The following is a 14,718-nucleotide window of genomic DNA, read 5'->3' on the forward strand; positions in this document are numbered from 1 at the left end:
TCGCTGTTTTAGTCCTTTGACGACAACATTTCACACAGCTGTTTATCACTTGCTTGACGACGCCTTCACAGCCCTTGATCCAGTAACGTTGATTAATTGTTGCCGTCAGCAGCGACGGCCCAGCATGGCAATTCTGCAGATGCAATTCTTCCACCAATAACCTTGTGAACCGGTGAGCCTTAGGCAGTATCACCGGGTGTTTGACTTCGAATGAATATGATGACTGTTGCAGTTTTCCCAAAGCTCTCAGGGTGCCATCACCATCTAGAAACGGGCATAATTCGGCGATTTGCGACTTCGGGAAAACTTCGCTATGCTGCAGCAAGTAGTCGATTTCTTTCTGGTAAACCTCGAACTGAGCCATTCGTGCAAACTGTAACCTTGCATCATGCAGTTCAGACGGCGAAAGACAATCCGAACGCTTGGGTTGCCCTGACTTCGTTGCCTTCAGGTTGAAAATGAATCGTTTGATATACGCCAACTGTCGACAAGCTGCACGCAATACCGATCGCCGATCAAGTATCTGCTTCTCTATCCCCTAGTTAGTGCATGTGCGATGAACCGAAACGTTAAGAGATTGAAACCGCTTACGAATCTCAAGTGTATTGTAGTCAAATGCTTCGTCCGGTACGTTTCGTTTCCAGTTACCAGAATCGTCAGCCAGCCAAGTTGGTCCAGACTACCACAGTGAGTGGTTCACAAGTTCCAGTGGTGTTATTCCGCGGGATGCGCAATCTGCGGGGTTTTGCAGCGAGGGAACGTGACCCCATTGTCGTCGTGGTAGGATTTCCAAGATCGACGAGACTCGATTCGCGATGTAGGTGCTCCATTTGCGAGGGTGGCTGCTGAGCCACCACAAGACTATCGTCGAGTCTGTCCAGGCGTATTTCTCAATCTGGAATCGATTGAGCGGTTCTGCTATCTGCTTCATCAGCTTCGTCAGAAGCTCAGCTGCATTGAGTTCAAGCCGTGGGATGGAGATCTGTCGCACTGGAGCGACCCTTGTTCTCGCTGCAACTAGGGTAACGTGCACACCATTGATGTCACTGACCGATCGAAGATATACAACTGCCGCGTATGCTTCTTCAGATGCATCTGAGAAACCGTGGAACTCAATTCGGCAGTGATAGTTGGCTATCCATCTGGGAATTCTTATTTGTTCGAGTTGCGATAGATTTTGCTTCATCTCGACCCATAATTCTTCAACGCACAGCGGTAATGGGTCGTGCCAATTCAAGTCATACAGCCAACACTGGTGGTAAATACATCTTCATGCGGTAACCAATGCGTTCCTAGTGCCTTGATTGAATTTCGCTCGTCAGGAAACTGGATAGGAATAGCATCTTCATTGATATCTGTAAGTGAATTGAGAACTTCTGCTGAGTTAGAACTCCACTTCCGCACCACAAACCCCGCGCTATGTAGAATCTCGTTGATTTGCTGGATCAGTTGTATGGCTTCCTCCTCCGACTCCGCTCCGGATGTCAGATCATCGACGTAGGTGTGATACTTGATCCGCTCCGTCGCAGCTGGATACTGCTGTTCGTATGCTTCCGCTGCCTTCTTCAGCGCTGACATCGCAAGGAATCCAGAATTCTTCAAGCCGTAGGTCACCGTGAGTAAACGAAAGTGCTGAATCGGTTTATCTGATGAATCTCTCCAGACAATACGCTGATAATTTGTATCCTCAGAATGCACCAAAACTTGGCGGTACATTTTTTCAACATCCGCTGCAAATACCACTGGATATGACCTGAACCTCAATAGTGCTTCGAATAGGTCTGCATTAACGTTGGGTGCATCCAGTAGTATGTCGTTGAGCGCTACTCCGGAAGTCGCAAGCACAAGAACCATCAAAAACGACTCGGAGTTTGGTCGTAAGGCTATCCTCTTTCACGATCCCGTGATGTGGCAAATAACAACTGACTGGGTACAGTCAGGATCCGTTTCCGCTTCTGGTATTAATTCCATGTGACCCAATTTTCGATACTTGTTCATGAACGATACGTATCTCTCCTTGAAGTTTGCATCCCTTTGAAATCTGCGTTCCATTGCTATGAGGCGTTTGGTAGCTGCGGTAAGTGATTCTCCGAGCTTGAGCTTAGAATCGTCCAGTGGTAATCTGACGATAAAGCGACCCTCCTTCGAACGTGTGACAGTCGAATTGAAATGTTCGATGACCCCTTTCTCTTCCTCTGTCCAAAGCTTTGAATTTGGAAGTTCTTGGTCCTCCCAGAATAGTCGCAGAGTGCGATCGATGTCAACATCCTGGTGCAGGTTGATGACCTTGTGATGAGCGTGTGTACACCATTGCTTCGAAATTCTTCCTGCAACCATCCAACCGAAAATGGAACGCTGTGCCACAGGAATACCGTTGTGATTCTTGATCTGTCCTGCTTGCAGTATGGACAGGAAGACATCTGCTCCCAGTAGGACGTCTACTGAGCTTGGTTTGTTGAATTGCGGATCGGCTAGTTTTAGACCCTCCAAATACGGCATATTCGATGCGCTAAATTGTTGGCACGGTGGAGTTGCAGCCAACTTCCCCATAACGTACGCTTGAGTGGCGAGCTTTACTTTCTCGTCGAAACGCGATGAAATCATCAGCCTGACCATGCCGGCGGTGGTGCCGACTACTTCCCCATTGACACCTGTGACTTCCACAGTAGCATTCATACGCTTAAGTCCAAGGCGCTTGGTACAGGCCTCTGTGATAAGTGATGCTTGAGATCCGGAATCGATTAGAATTCTTACCTCATGAAACTTCCCATTATTTCCTTTTGCGAAAACAAACGGTTCACTGTTGACGACCGTTTGCGCTGCATTTGATGAAATCGGCGTGATTTCCGCTTCTTGTTCCTCTTGTTTACTTGTCTGATTCTCGGTAGGCTTCTTTTCCGGTTGCTTGCTATCCTTTCGACACAGCATCGTGTGATGTTTCTGCTTGCATTCTGGAGTACGACAGACTGATTTCGACGTACATCGCTTCGCTGTATGAGACGAACGTAAACAATTAAAACACAGTTTCGAAGCTACCACAAACTCACGACGTGCAGACAAATCCATCGCCTTAAAATCTTCACACTGGTACGTAGGATGATCCTTGCAACACTTCGCACATGTTGAGGTTGGTGTTCCGGCATGAAATGTCTGAATCTTTTTCTCGTACTGAACGGGCTTCACTTCTTTCTTCACCGTGTCGCTGATTTGCTTCTTCCCGAAAGCTGAGCAAGTTTCCAATGCATCACATCGTTTCTGCAGGAACTCCAGAAAATCTGTAAATAGTGGGTTTTTAATGTCAATTATTTTTTGTGAACCACAGTGAGCGGGTTTCTCTATCCACTTTCTTCAGCCAGAAATGAATCAGCCATGGATCCCGTGTCTCGTATTCATTTCCCAGCGCTTTGAGCTGGCGAATGACGTCATCGGTAACAGCCACCAGTTTCTTCAACCCGGTTGCATTATTGACCGATGGTTGATCAACGAATTCCCGAATTAGGGCAAAAACCGTGTATTTGTTTTTGTCGTAATAGCCAACGAGTGTTTCCCATGCTTCGCGATAATTGGCATCACTGATTGGGAAAGAATTTATCATCCGCTTTGCTTCCCCATCTAAATACGAAAACAAGTATTGCATTTTCACCGAATCTTTGAGATCCCGTCTGTTATGAATCGTACTTTCAAATAGATCCTTGAAAGAGCGCCAACATTTACTTTCTCGCCCACATACTGGAATATTCAGCAACGGCAGCTTCACATTCAGTTGTGGCTCCTGTTGATCTGCTTGATCTAAGACTGCTGGCTGATTCTGACGACAAAGTACCGCTACCTGTGTTTCCAAAAGTGCTCGAATTGCGTCCCGCAGATCGTTATTCGGTGCATCCGATTTGCAGCTGGACACCGATGCATTTTCCTGTTGTTTTTCTAGGTATTGGCTGTAAATATCCTTTATTTGGAAATACACCTCGTCGAATTGGAGACGGTAATTGAAAACCGACGCTATATTCTCCAAATGCTCTGTGTGCTCCTCAATCGCAGTTTGAACGGCTTCGAAGTTTCCGGCAAGTTTCGTGAGCTTTTGTCGCATTTCATGTACTTCCCCGACCGAAGGTTTTTGCATTTGCATATCACGCGCGATGCATCGAGGGGTGCACCGCAACATTTTATTATTGCGATCGCAGGCAGTATAACCTCCATAGCCGGTACACAACCATCGCTGCCATCTAACACTAGGTGCAGAATAACTCAATTGAGTTCTATTAAAAACAAAATGGAAACTCAAAAATGATAACACTATTTTATATTTTATAGATTTAATTTCACAACAAAAATTTAATATGACTACTAATACTACTTCTGGTGAAGCGAAAACAGTTTTCACCATTATGGCATTTGATTTGGATGTACGTAGCTAAAAATGAGACGTCAAAAACAAGCTGATGAGATTGTTATACGATACTGCTCATTGAAAAGAATGGAACATTTTAGGACCTGATTCGGGCACTACATTACACGAATTTATCTCCAGCATGCATTACTTTTACATATGGTCGGTGTTAAGTCAGACCGGACTAAGTGACAAAATATTGATTTCGAGAAAAACGAGTTTAAAGTTTGAATCGTAGCATCCTTTACATTATAATTGAAAATTAATTTTTGTCATAATTCTTGATTATTGTTACATATTCCAAATCTGGCAAAAGTCCCCTCGGCATGATACTGTACCTTGATGTGGTCCGGGGGCTTTTCCACCAAAGCAGTATTACAGTGATTATATCACATAAACTTGGGATACGATTATTTTCTTTTTAGTTAAGCTACATTGTGATCAATTTTAGTACTTAACTTGGCGACCTTTATTATCCACTGCCATGGTCAAATAATATACAATGTGGGTTTAGGGCCCAATTCTCTCTGCAGACACCTCATTCCAAACGTACAAACATGGTCTACGCGATAACACAAACCTGGTCACAAATACGAACGCCCGCGATCTTGCCAATATTCAAACACCCCGATTGATTAGGTGAACGTTGGAACCTAAGAACCTAAGCTCGCGCAATCATGAATCGGTCACGTCCGGAAGTCTCCGCCCTTGATCATAGCAGCCCAAATTCATGCCTTTAGTTGGACCAATAGAAATAAAAACTAGACAAGACGTCCATGTGCGATCGTTGAAGAATACGCGAACATGCGAATGGCCACACGCTTATAAAAATAATGTGTCCACGCGAAGTTACATACTAGCACACGCGACAAAAACGTCCACATACAAACGCTCGAGTCCTTCTCGATCATCCACGCACGACTACACCCACGATCTCGTAAAAAGTATAACACCCTGGTGACTAAGTGAATGGTTTAGCACTTATAAATTAACAATCCCGGTTTCGAGAGTGAACCTCCAAATACCCGTGTTCCCGCGAAACTACATAAAAATCGAATGCAAAGTCACATACACCCGACAAAAAAATATCAAAATGCTTGAGCCCTTCGCGACCATCCACGCAACCTATACTCGCGCTCTTCCAGACATTATAACATCCCGGTGATAATATGAACGTCTCGGCACTTGTAATCACTCAAACGCAGTCTCAAGCGTGAACCTACAGTCCCCCGCACTCGCGCATTCATGAATCGTTCGCGTCCGGAAGTCTCTATCCCCGATTCCAGAAGTCTAGGTCCATGCCTTAATTAAATCAATTAGCTCTACAGTTCCAGTGGGACAACTCTCGAAAAAAATCGGCATATTATTAATACTCAATAACAATACTAACTCTTCTCTTTATTTTATTTTTTTTTTTTATTTATTTTCGGTCTCATGCGTTATTTTCTTGTGATGACCTTTTTGAGCTCATACATCCAAGAAGAGCAACATTGCTGCCAACAATGATTCTTCTCTGCCATCGGACGTCGCCAGGTTTTAGAACAATGGATATGTATTCTCATACTCGATGGTATCAGATAAGTAGGAACGATCAACAAACTGCAAGTAGTATATTACACATTTCTTGTTTTGAAGTATAAAATATTCGTATTAAAATATTATTTACAGGCTCTACACATATCTCAAAACACACAAATATACAAATGCTTGACAGGTGACTGGGCCAAGTGCATTCACTCATAGGATCTATCATTTCGATGATCGCCTCGATTCTACGAAACCAGTGCACAAGTAAGCTGACATAAGCTAGTCTCATCTGGTGAATGCATGTAACCTGGAAACCTCAGACACGACAGGACGAGACGGACAGACTGGACTCGACGGGGCCTAGTTCAGAGTTTTTGAGCATTCTTCAATGCACGGTTATTGACCTAAAAAAAGAAACATTCGGCATGTTATTTTTCCTTTTATTACTGTATCTTGAGTTGGGTTCATACTGATATTCACTAGCACAGTCAATTGCATATTCTCCCATATACATTCACATCCAAAACGTGCAAACGCCCCTAACTTTCGCGATAACACAAACCTGGTCAAAAACGCGAACTTACATTACAATTTCAATCATCCACACACACCTACGCTCGCAATTTCGCCAACACCTCTTTACTTAAGTGAACTTTTCAGCACCTATAACTTTACAACCGCGGTCTCAAGCATTAACCCACCACTCGCGCGATCATAGACCGGCTACGTTCGGAATTCTCTACTCTCGATCAGCCTAGACTCATGCCTTCAGTTGGACCGATCGGGAATGATGCTCATATTCACTAGACAACACGTTTCTCTACCATACACTGAAAATTAATTATTAGATTCACGGTCCGCGCGCGATCGTTCGAGAATATACGTGAATGTGCGAATGGCAACACGGATCTAAAACCGGATTTATGCACGCAAAGTTGGAGACACGCTGGCATTCATATGCTCGAGCCTTTAGCGATCACACTATTACACAATTAGTAAACGCCCACGCTAACCCAGACAGATATGCACTCCTGGACTCGAACGCTAAAAACCACACCTTCCACGCATACACCACCCAGGACTGAACATTAGATTCATACATATAAAGCAACAAGTAATAATTACAGGTATTCGTCTGGCAACCGGGGGAAGTACATCTCAAACGCAGAACTTATCATTTCAATGATGGCCTTGGATCTGCGTTGCCTGTGTTCAAGGCACCATAGCTTTGTCCGTCAGGTCAAGGATGTATGAAACCCGCTAGCCACCACCCTCGGCCCTAGCTGCCCATAAAGGGATAAAAAAAAAAAATATTACAAATCTGGCAAAAGTCGAAATTTCCTATCCAGTGACATCATTATTTCATTTTTTTATTTTTTGCGATTTAGTCCGGTCTGACTTAACACCGACCATATGTAGTAATATATGATTTCCTCGCAAAGCTCCGCTCGCAAATGTGACATTTGTGCCGCCGAATCGCGCCAGTGTGAAGATTCAGATGTTTGTAAGGTCGATATTTGTGAATGGAAACTCTATGCTTCTCCAGCTCTCTGGAGGTGTGATAAAAATACGAGAGGCTATAAATTGTTTGTCACAATTGGAGCACTCGTGGAACTGTTCCTCCCGATGAACGTCACTGTGCGTGATGAGGCGCTGTTGGTGACTGAACTTTGCTCCGCATATGTCACATTCGAATGGGTTCGATGGTAGGTTTGAGTGACATCTCATGTGAGCTGTCAGGCTATTAGATGCTCTAAATGAAGAACCGCAAATTTCACATTTGTATGGACATTCACCAGTGTGACAACGCATGTGTGCGACGAGGTGATGCTTAGCTTTGAACGCTTTGTTGCAAACAGTGCACCGATACAAACGTTCGTTATTATGACATTTCAGATGCCGATTGAATTGTTCACTAGAGGAACATTCCTTGCCACAAATGTTACATTTGTGTGGGCGTTCGGCGCTGTGAATTTTTTCGTGCGTAGTAAGCGTGACTTGTGAATTATATCCTTTACCACAAACAGCACAGTTGTATTTTCGATTTTCTGTATGTCTTCGCAAATGACTTTTCAGGATGCACGGGCTAGCAAACCTTTTTCCACATATGTCACATTCATACGGGCGCTCGCCTGTGTGGGATCTCACGTGTGTCATAAACTCACACTTCGCACTGTATCCTTTGCCACAGACATCGCACTTGTAGTTGTGATTCCCAGTATGCACTCTCATATGCCTGTTCAGATTGTGTTTGCATGTAAAACCTTTGCCGCATATTTCGCAATGAAATGGCCGTTCACCGGTATGCGTTCTTCTATGTCTTTCGACTGCGTCGCTCCGCGCAATGGTTTTCCCACAAATGTCACACCGGTGGGTTGATTTTTCGTGTTGGGTTCGCATGTGCCGTTTTAAGTTGGCTAGTGTAGCGAATTGTCGTTCGCAAATGTCGCATTTGTTGTGACCGCTACCATCACGGTCCGGCTCGTTGTCGAAGTGGCTGGAACAAAAAGAGAACAATTCGGCCACTATTAGATTTTTCGACTGAAGGACTTTGCGGAAATTGTGTCGGTAATTCATGAATGTTGTTGTCCTCGTTATTCTTTTTTTTGATGGGTGGATTGGATAGAGTCCCGTACAGAGGAATGCGCAGCACTGCACAAAATGTTAAATGAATTTTGTTTCTGGCAACCACAGTTTTTGCTGTAAAACTTTGAGTGAATTCGACTGAGTTACACAATAAATTCATACGGAGTAAACTGCAAAGCTACTGTCTCTTGACTTACAGTACATTATTTATAATATTTTTGGCATTAAAAATGACTAACTTCACTATCTGGGGATGTCATTCTAAAATCTAAAATATCTATTTTAATCATACACCGGTCGAAAAAAAAAGCCCAATTTTAATATTAGCAATAATTTTTTAGCTATGCAAAAAAAAGTATTAAAAATCGGTAAAATTTAAAAGTTCTCAAAAAGGGAAAATTACCATTCATGAAGCAGTTTTTTTTCAGTCACAGCCGTTAATATGAAGCAATGAAGAGGGCTCAATAAAAATACGAGAGGCTATAAACGCGTGTCCGTTAGGATCATTCATTGCTCGCATGCCAAACGAGCAACATCATGGCTATAACGTTCGTGCGGTACAATAAGCGGCAAACGCTATGATTTTTTTGGCAGTGATCAGTGTTTCAAAATTTATTCTGTGCCTGAAGTAAAATTTTTTTTTGCCATCTGTACTATTGTTTTTTAGAAAATCTTCCGAAATCCGAACTAATAGAAATGAAATACATTCGTTGTACTAGTTGTATGTTATTTAATCAATTTCACCATTAAAGAACATTAAATGAGTAATGTGAGGACCTTCAGAGGACCATCGACATCGACTCTGATCACTATCTCGCTGTCAGTAAGATTCGAGCACGGTGATTAACCGTATCGAACTCAAGAACTCAGCGACCGTTGCGTTTCAATATCCAGCGCTTCTCAGCAGAAGGTGTGACGGACGAGTACCGCCAGAAGCTTGATGAGCGGATAAGGGGAATCAACGTAGACGACAACCTCAACAATCTGTGGGAGTCTGTTCTGTTGGTTCGATGAGGAGTGCCAGAGAGTGACGGATAAGAAAAATGCTGCCAGAAGCCGGATGTTAGTGGCGGGTACCCGGCAGAACAGAGAGCGGTACAAAGAAGCAAGAGGAGCCGAAAAAAGAATTCACCGCAGAAAGAAAAAGCAGTTTGAGGAGAACGTCGTTACTGAGGGGCAAAACAGTATGGAACAAAAGGATATGCGGATATTTTATGAAACTGTCGATGGCGTACGGGGAAAAACAGCGCCGTCTCCCGTCATGTACAATGACCGTGAAGGTAACTTACTGACAGATAAAACTATGGTAGCAGCCATAGTTTTGTCTTCGAGACATTGTTGAATGGAGAGAATGTTAGCGCGTCAACGAACAGAATAAGGACAAGTGACGATGGACAAACTGTGGAGCCTCCGACGCTAGAAGAGGTGAAAAAGGCAATCAAAGAGCTGAAAAACTGTAAGGCTGCTGGAAAGGAAGAGCTCCCGGCCGAACTTTTCAAACACGGTAGTGAGCAGCTGCACGAAATACTTCACCGTACACTTTTGAAGGTATAAGAAGAAGAAGAACTACCTGCTGACTGGCTAGAGGGCCTCATTTGTCTCTTATACAAAAAGGGACACAAACTGGAGTGCGCCAATTATCGAGGAATATCGCTCCTCAATTCGGCGTACAAAATTAAGTAACGTATTCTGTTCAACAGATTGAGGCCGTTGGAGGAGTCTTTCGTCGGCGAATACCAAGGTGGTTTTCGTGAAGGCCGATCAACAACGGATCAAATGTTTACCCTGCGACAGATCCTAGATAAATTCCGGGAATACAACTTCCAGACACACACCATCTGTTTATTGATTTCAAAGCAGCGTACGATTCAGTGAAAAGAAACGAGTTATGGCAGATAATGGTAGAACTTGGTTTTCCGATGAAACTGATTAGGCTGATTCGTGCAACGCTGGATGGATCGAAATCAAGTGTTCGGGTTGCGGATGAGATTTCGACGTCCTTCGTAACCCTAGACGGATTGAAGCAGGGTCAAACTTGCTGTTTAACATTGCTCTTGAAGGTGCCATCATGAGCGTGCAGGCGTGCAAAGGAACGGTATCATCGTCACTCGGTCGCATATGCTCCTAGGATTTGCGGACGATATTGATATCATTAGAATCGACCGCCGAGCCGTGGAAGAGGCATTCGTGCCTTTTAAAAGGGAGACAGCAAGAATTGGTCTCACAATCAACACAGCAAGACGAAGCAGATGATAGCTGGAAAAATACGTGGGTTCAATAGTGATGCTGATGGTGAAGTGGTGATAAATTTGAAGTAGTGGAAGAATTTGTGTACCTTGGAACTCTGGTGACGTGCGATAATGATGTTACCCGCGAGGTGCAAAGGCGTCTTGCAGCTGCAAATAGGACTTTTTACGGACTTCGTAGCCAGCTGAAGTCCCGTAGTTTGCAGACGAAGACAAAATTCGCGTTGTACAAGACATTGATAGTTCCGGTTGCCTTGTACGGCCATGAAACGTGGACGTTAAAGGAAGTTGTTCGTAGAACGTTCGGTGTCTTCGAACGTAAGGTACTGCGAACAATACTCGGCGGTAAAGAAGAAAATTGCATCCGGCGCCGTCGCATGAGTCACGAGTTATACCAAGTATATAAAGGAGTGGATATTGTCAAGCTAATAAAAAACGGCAGGCTGGTCATGTGGCACGAACACTGCAGGGTGCGACGTGTGTGCGCAGCTATTGGGTTTGCGTTGGGTTTTTTTTATCACTAACGAATCTGACAAAATGCTTCTGTAGGTATGTCTAAAGCACGGGCGGACACAGCTGGGTTTGTGGCTACTGAAAGACGCTGGTTAGTTGTAGATTTGGGTGGGTGAGGAGATTGAGTTATGTTAGTGCAGTTTCAATTTTGTTTTTAAATAGTTACAGAACTAACAGACATCGCGCAGGACTAGGGGTTTGCTCAAAAACACAAATAGTTTACTCGTCTTTTGGAGCTAGCGCCAATCAGGCGCCAGCTCAGTCCTGTCACTAAGTTAGTGTCGGATTCTGATGAGACGAAACCGAATCGTAACTTCAATAACTAATTTAATCTCCCAAGCAGGTTTTGAAGAAATTAAAGGTGACTGCTGATATGTGCATGCCCCAGCATGGCACATTCTAGCTCTTAGTGTAGAATATCTCAATTCCGTTCTTTTAAAAATAAAATGAAATAAATGGTTGAATACAGATTCGAAAAATCTTATCGATTTATTTTGAAAACAGAAATTGAATGTGACTATTATTTCTACTTTTCCTTGTGAAACGGAAACAGGTTTTGTAATTGTTGCATTTAGTTTATAATCTAAGTAATCTACAAAGGTAACGGCGAAAACATGGTAATAAAATTTCTATACGGCATCGTTCGCTGTATAGAAATCAACATTTTTAACGCTTTACGTTACAGGGGCTTTATCTTGAGCGTGCTTCATTTTTAAATGTTTATTAAGGTTCGCTTCCCTGTTAAAGCTCTGTTCGCAAATGTGACATTCAAAGAGCTGATTCGTCCGATGAACCTCACTGTGAGCGTCGAGGCGATGCTGTAGACTGAACTTTGCTCCGCATATGTCACACTCGAGCGGTTTTGATGTTAGGTTTGAGTGACATCTCATGTGAACTGCGAGGTTATTATGGAACCTGTACGAAGCACCGCAAACTTCACATTTGAATGGCCGTTCACCGGTGTGACAACGCATGTGTGTGACGAGGAGAGAATTACTTCTGAACTCTTTGTTGCAAACATTACAACGATACAGACATTCTGTATGAATTTTTAGGTGCTGTTTTAATTGCAAACTGGTGGAAAATTCTTTGCCACAAATGCTACATTTAAAAGGATGTTCAGCCACATGCACTCCACTGTGATACCGCAGTGAATAGTTAGTTTTGAAACTTTTGCCACATATGTCACATTTGTATGGACGCTCGATGCTATGAGATTTCTCGTGATGCACAAGGGCGTTTCTTGTAGAAAATCCTTTGCCACAAACATCGCAGTTGAACGTCGGATTTGCTAAATGTCTTAAAGTATGATTTCTCAGGATGCACTGGCTAGCAAAACCTTTTCCACATATGTCACATTCGAACGGACGCTCGCCTGTATGGGTTCTCACGTGGTCCGTCAACTTATACTTCGTATTGTATCCTTTGCCACAAACATCGCATTTGTAGTTGTGAGTTCCAGTATGCAATTTCATATGCATGTTCAGAGATGGTTTGTATGTAAATCCTTTGCCGCAAATTTCGCAACGGAACGGCCGTTCGCCGGTATGCGTTCTTCTATGCCTTTCGAATGTGTCGCTCCGCGCAATGGTTTTCCCGCAAATGTCACACCGGTGGGCTGATTTTTCTGTGTGCGTTCGCATGTGCAGTTTTAGGTTGCACGGTCTAGTGAACTGTCGTCCGCAAATGTCGCATTTGATGGGCTTTTCGAGACCGGTACCATCACGATCCGGCTCGTTGTCGCTGTGGCTGGAACAAAAAGAGAACAATTCGGCCACTATTAGAACTTTCGGCTAAATGACTTTTCTGTAATTTTTTTTTCGAGAGTTGTCCTACTGGAGCTGTAGAGCTAGGTTCTCGGAAGGGCTCCCCGTTAGAATAACATACTACAATTTGAAGACGAGACAGGCAATGTCACCCACTAAAACACTGCTTCAGGCCAATTGTAGCGGGCCGTGATTCTGAATGTGATATTCATTGTACGGTTCAGGTATATGCGGCGGGCGTAGGGACTCGCGATCGCGTGTATCATCGCGAAGAGCTCGAGCATTTGTACGGTAACGTGTTCGATCGCGTGTGCGTTCGTATGTCGCGTGTGCTGACGTGTATGTATCTTCGCGTGTATAAATTCTATTTTATAACCGTGTGCCTTTCGCATATTCGCGTGTGTTCTTGGATAATCGCGCGCGGACCGTGAATCTAATACTTTATTTTTGGTGTACGGCTAATATGCTAAAAGCGAGTGAGATCTTCCATATCTCTAGAGTTTCCGGTGATGTTGCTATGGAACGTGTTGTCTAGTGGATATGAGCTTTATTTTTTCATTGGTCCTACTGAATGTCTGGACCTAAGTTATTAGGACAGCGAGTAATGGTTTTCGGACGTGAACGATTCATGAACGCGCGAAAACGGACGTTTATAGTTTTGCGTTTGAAACTTCGTAAGTGCTGAAACGTTCTCCTTATTAGCGGGGTGTTACCAAGTTTGCGCGATCGCCGTTGTTCCGAACTCCGTGCAAGTGTTGCTGTACGCCGATGATATTCTGCTTCTTGTGTGGGGGAAGAAAGACCAGTCGCTCCTCCGAAAACTTCAGGCCGCAGTAAAAGCCGTCAATAAATGGTTGAGAAGTGTTGGATTCACGATATCTGCAACGAAATCCAGCATCTTCTATTGCAGCCCTAACGTACGTGAGGTGTAGCCGTTCCGACACAAACGCTGCTGAGAACTCTCGGTGTCACTTTCGACCGATCGCTCAACTTTAAAGCGCATTGACGTAAATTGACGAAGAAGACGTGTGAATCCAGGTTGCGTATCTTGAAGATGATCGGTGCCAAGTTGCCCCGTGGTCAACGCACTTCTTTTCTTCAAATCGGGTCCGCAATTGTTACCTCGCGACTCCTCTACGGCATGGGACTTGTAATCAGAGGTCAACAGTCTACCATAGTTGTAATAACACGGTAAATTTTCAGATCATCAGCATACATGACTTTAGAAGACGATAATTCACTGCAGAGGTCGTTCACAAAGAGCACAAATAGAACAGGCCCGAGATGACTCCCTTGAGGAACGCCCGATGAAATGTGGATCCGAGAGTGTAGTTCCAAGTCGCACCGAAGCGCTACGACGGTTCGCAAGGTACGAGGAGATCCAATTAGTCAGCCAGTCCGGCAGTCCAGTCCGCCTTAGCTTTACCACAGCAAGCTGATGAGGAACACGGTCGAAAGCTTTCGAGAAGTCTGATAATGTGATTTAACGCGGGGTAGATAACATCTAACAACATACTCTCGAAGATTTTAGGGAGGCAGCCTCTATGACATCACGTACGTTCCTTGTTTTGTGGATTGGATTTATCAAAGCTTCCTTCCACTTCGTGGGGAAAACATTTTCAGCAAGAGAGCGATTGAATAATAGAGATGCTGGTAACGCCAAAGATGAAAAGCAATTCTTGATAAACGATGG

The 14,718-nt window shown here is 43.9% G+C and overlaps 3 protein-coding genes across 12 annotated transcripts in view; all 3 read right to left on the minus strand.

Moving 5' to 3' along the window:
• The window catches only part of LOC131688075 (zinc finger protein 624-like), a 170,005-nt gene that overhangs the window by 65,400 nt on the left and 89,887 nt on the right, over nucleotides 1-14,718 (minus strand). The gene's annotated exons all lie outside the window — the stretch shown is intronic.
• The window catches only part of LOC131687880 (zinc finger protein 664-like), a 151,574-nt gene that overhangs the window by 44,996 nt on the left and 91,860 nt on the right, over nucleotides 1-14,718 (minus strand). The window contains exon 4 of one of the 9 annotated variants that reach the window (XM_058971974.1): nucleotides 11,825-13,002. The exons of the other annotated variants lie outside the window; for them this stretch is intronic. Coding sequence (XP_058827957.1) covers nucleotides 11,934-13,002 — 1,069 coding nt within the window. The 3' untranslated portion in view covers nucleotides 11,825-11,933. Of the gene's footprint in view, nucleotides 1-11,824; nucleotides 13,003-14,718 lie in introns of those variants that run through there. 9 annotated transcript variants of the gene reach the window in all.
• The window catches only part of LOC131687977 (zinc finger protein OZF-like), a 220,908-nt gene that overhangs the window by 5,240 nt on the left and 200,950 nt on the right, over nucleotides 1-14,718 (minus strand). Inside the window, exon 3 of one of the 2 annotated variants that reach the window (XM_058972211.1) lies at nucleotides 7,076-8,411. The exons of the other annotated variant lie outside the window; for it this stretch is intronic. Within the exon in view, the coding sequence (XP_058828194.1) occupies nucleotides 7,409-8,411 (1,003 nt within the window). The 3' untranslated portion in view covers nucleotides 7,076-7,408. Of the gene's footprint in view, nucleotides 1-7,075; nucleotides 8,412-14,718 lie in introns of those variants that run through there. 2 annotated transcript variants of the gene reach the window in all.

This window comes from Topomyia yanbarensis, chromosome 1, assembly GCF_030247195.1.
Source record: "Topomyia yanbarensis strain Yona2022 chromosome 1, ASM3024719v1, whole genome shotgun sequence".
Lineage (NCBI taxonomy): Eukaryota > Metazoa > Arthropoda > Insecta > Diptera > Culicidae > Topomyia > Topomyia yanbarensis.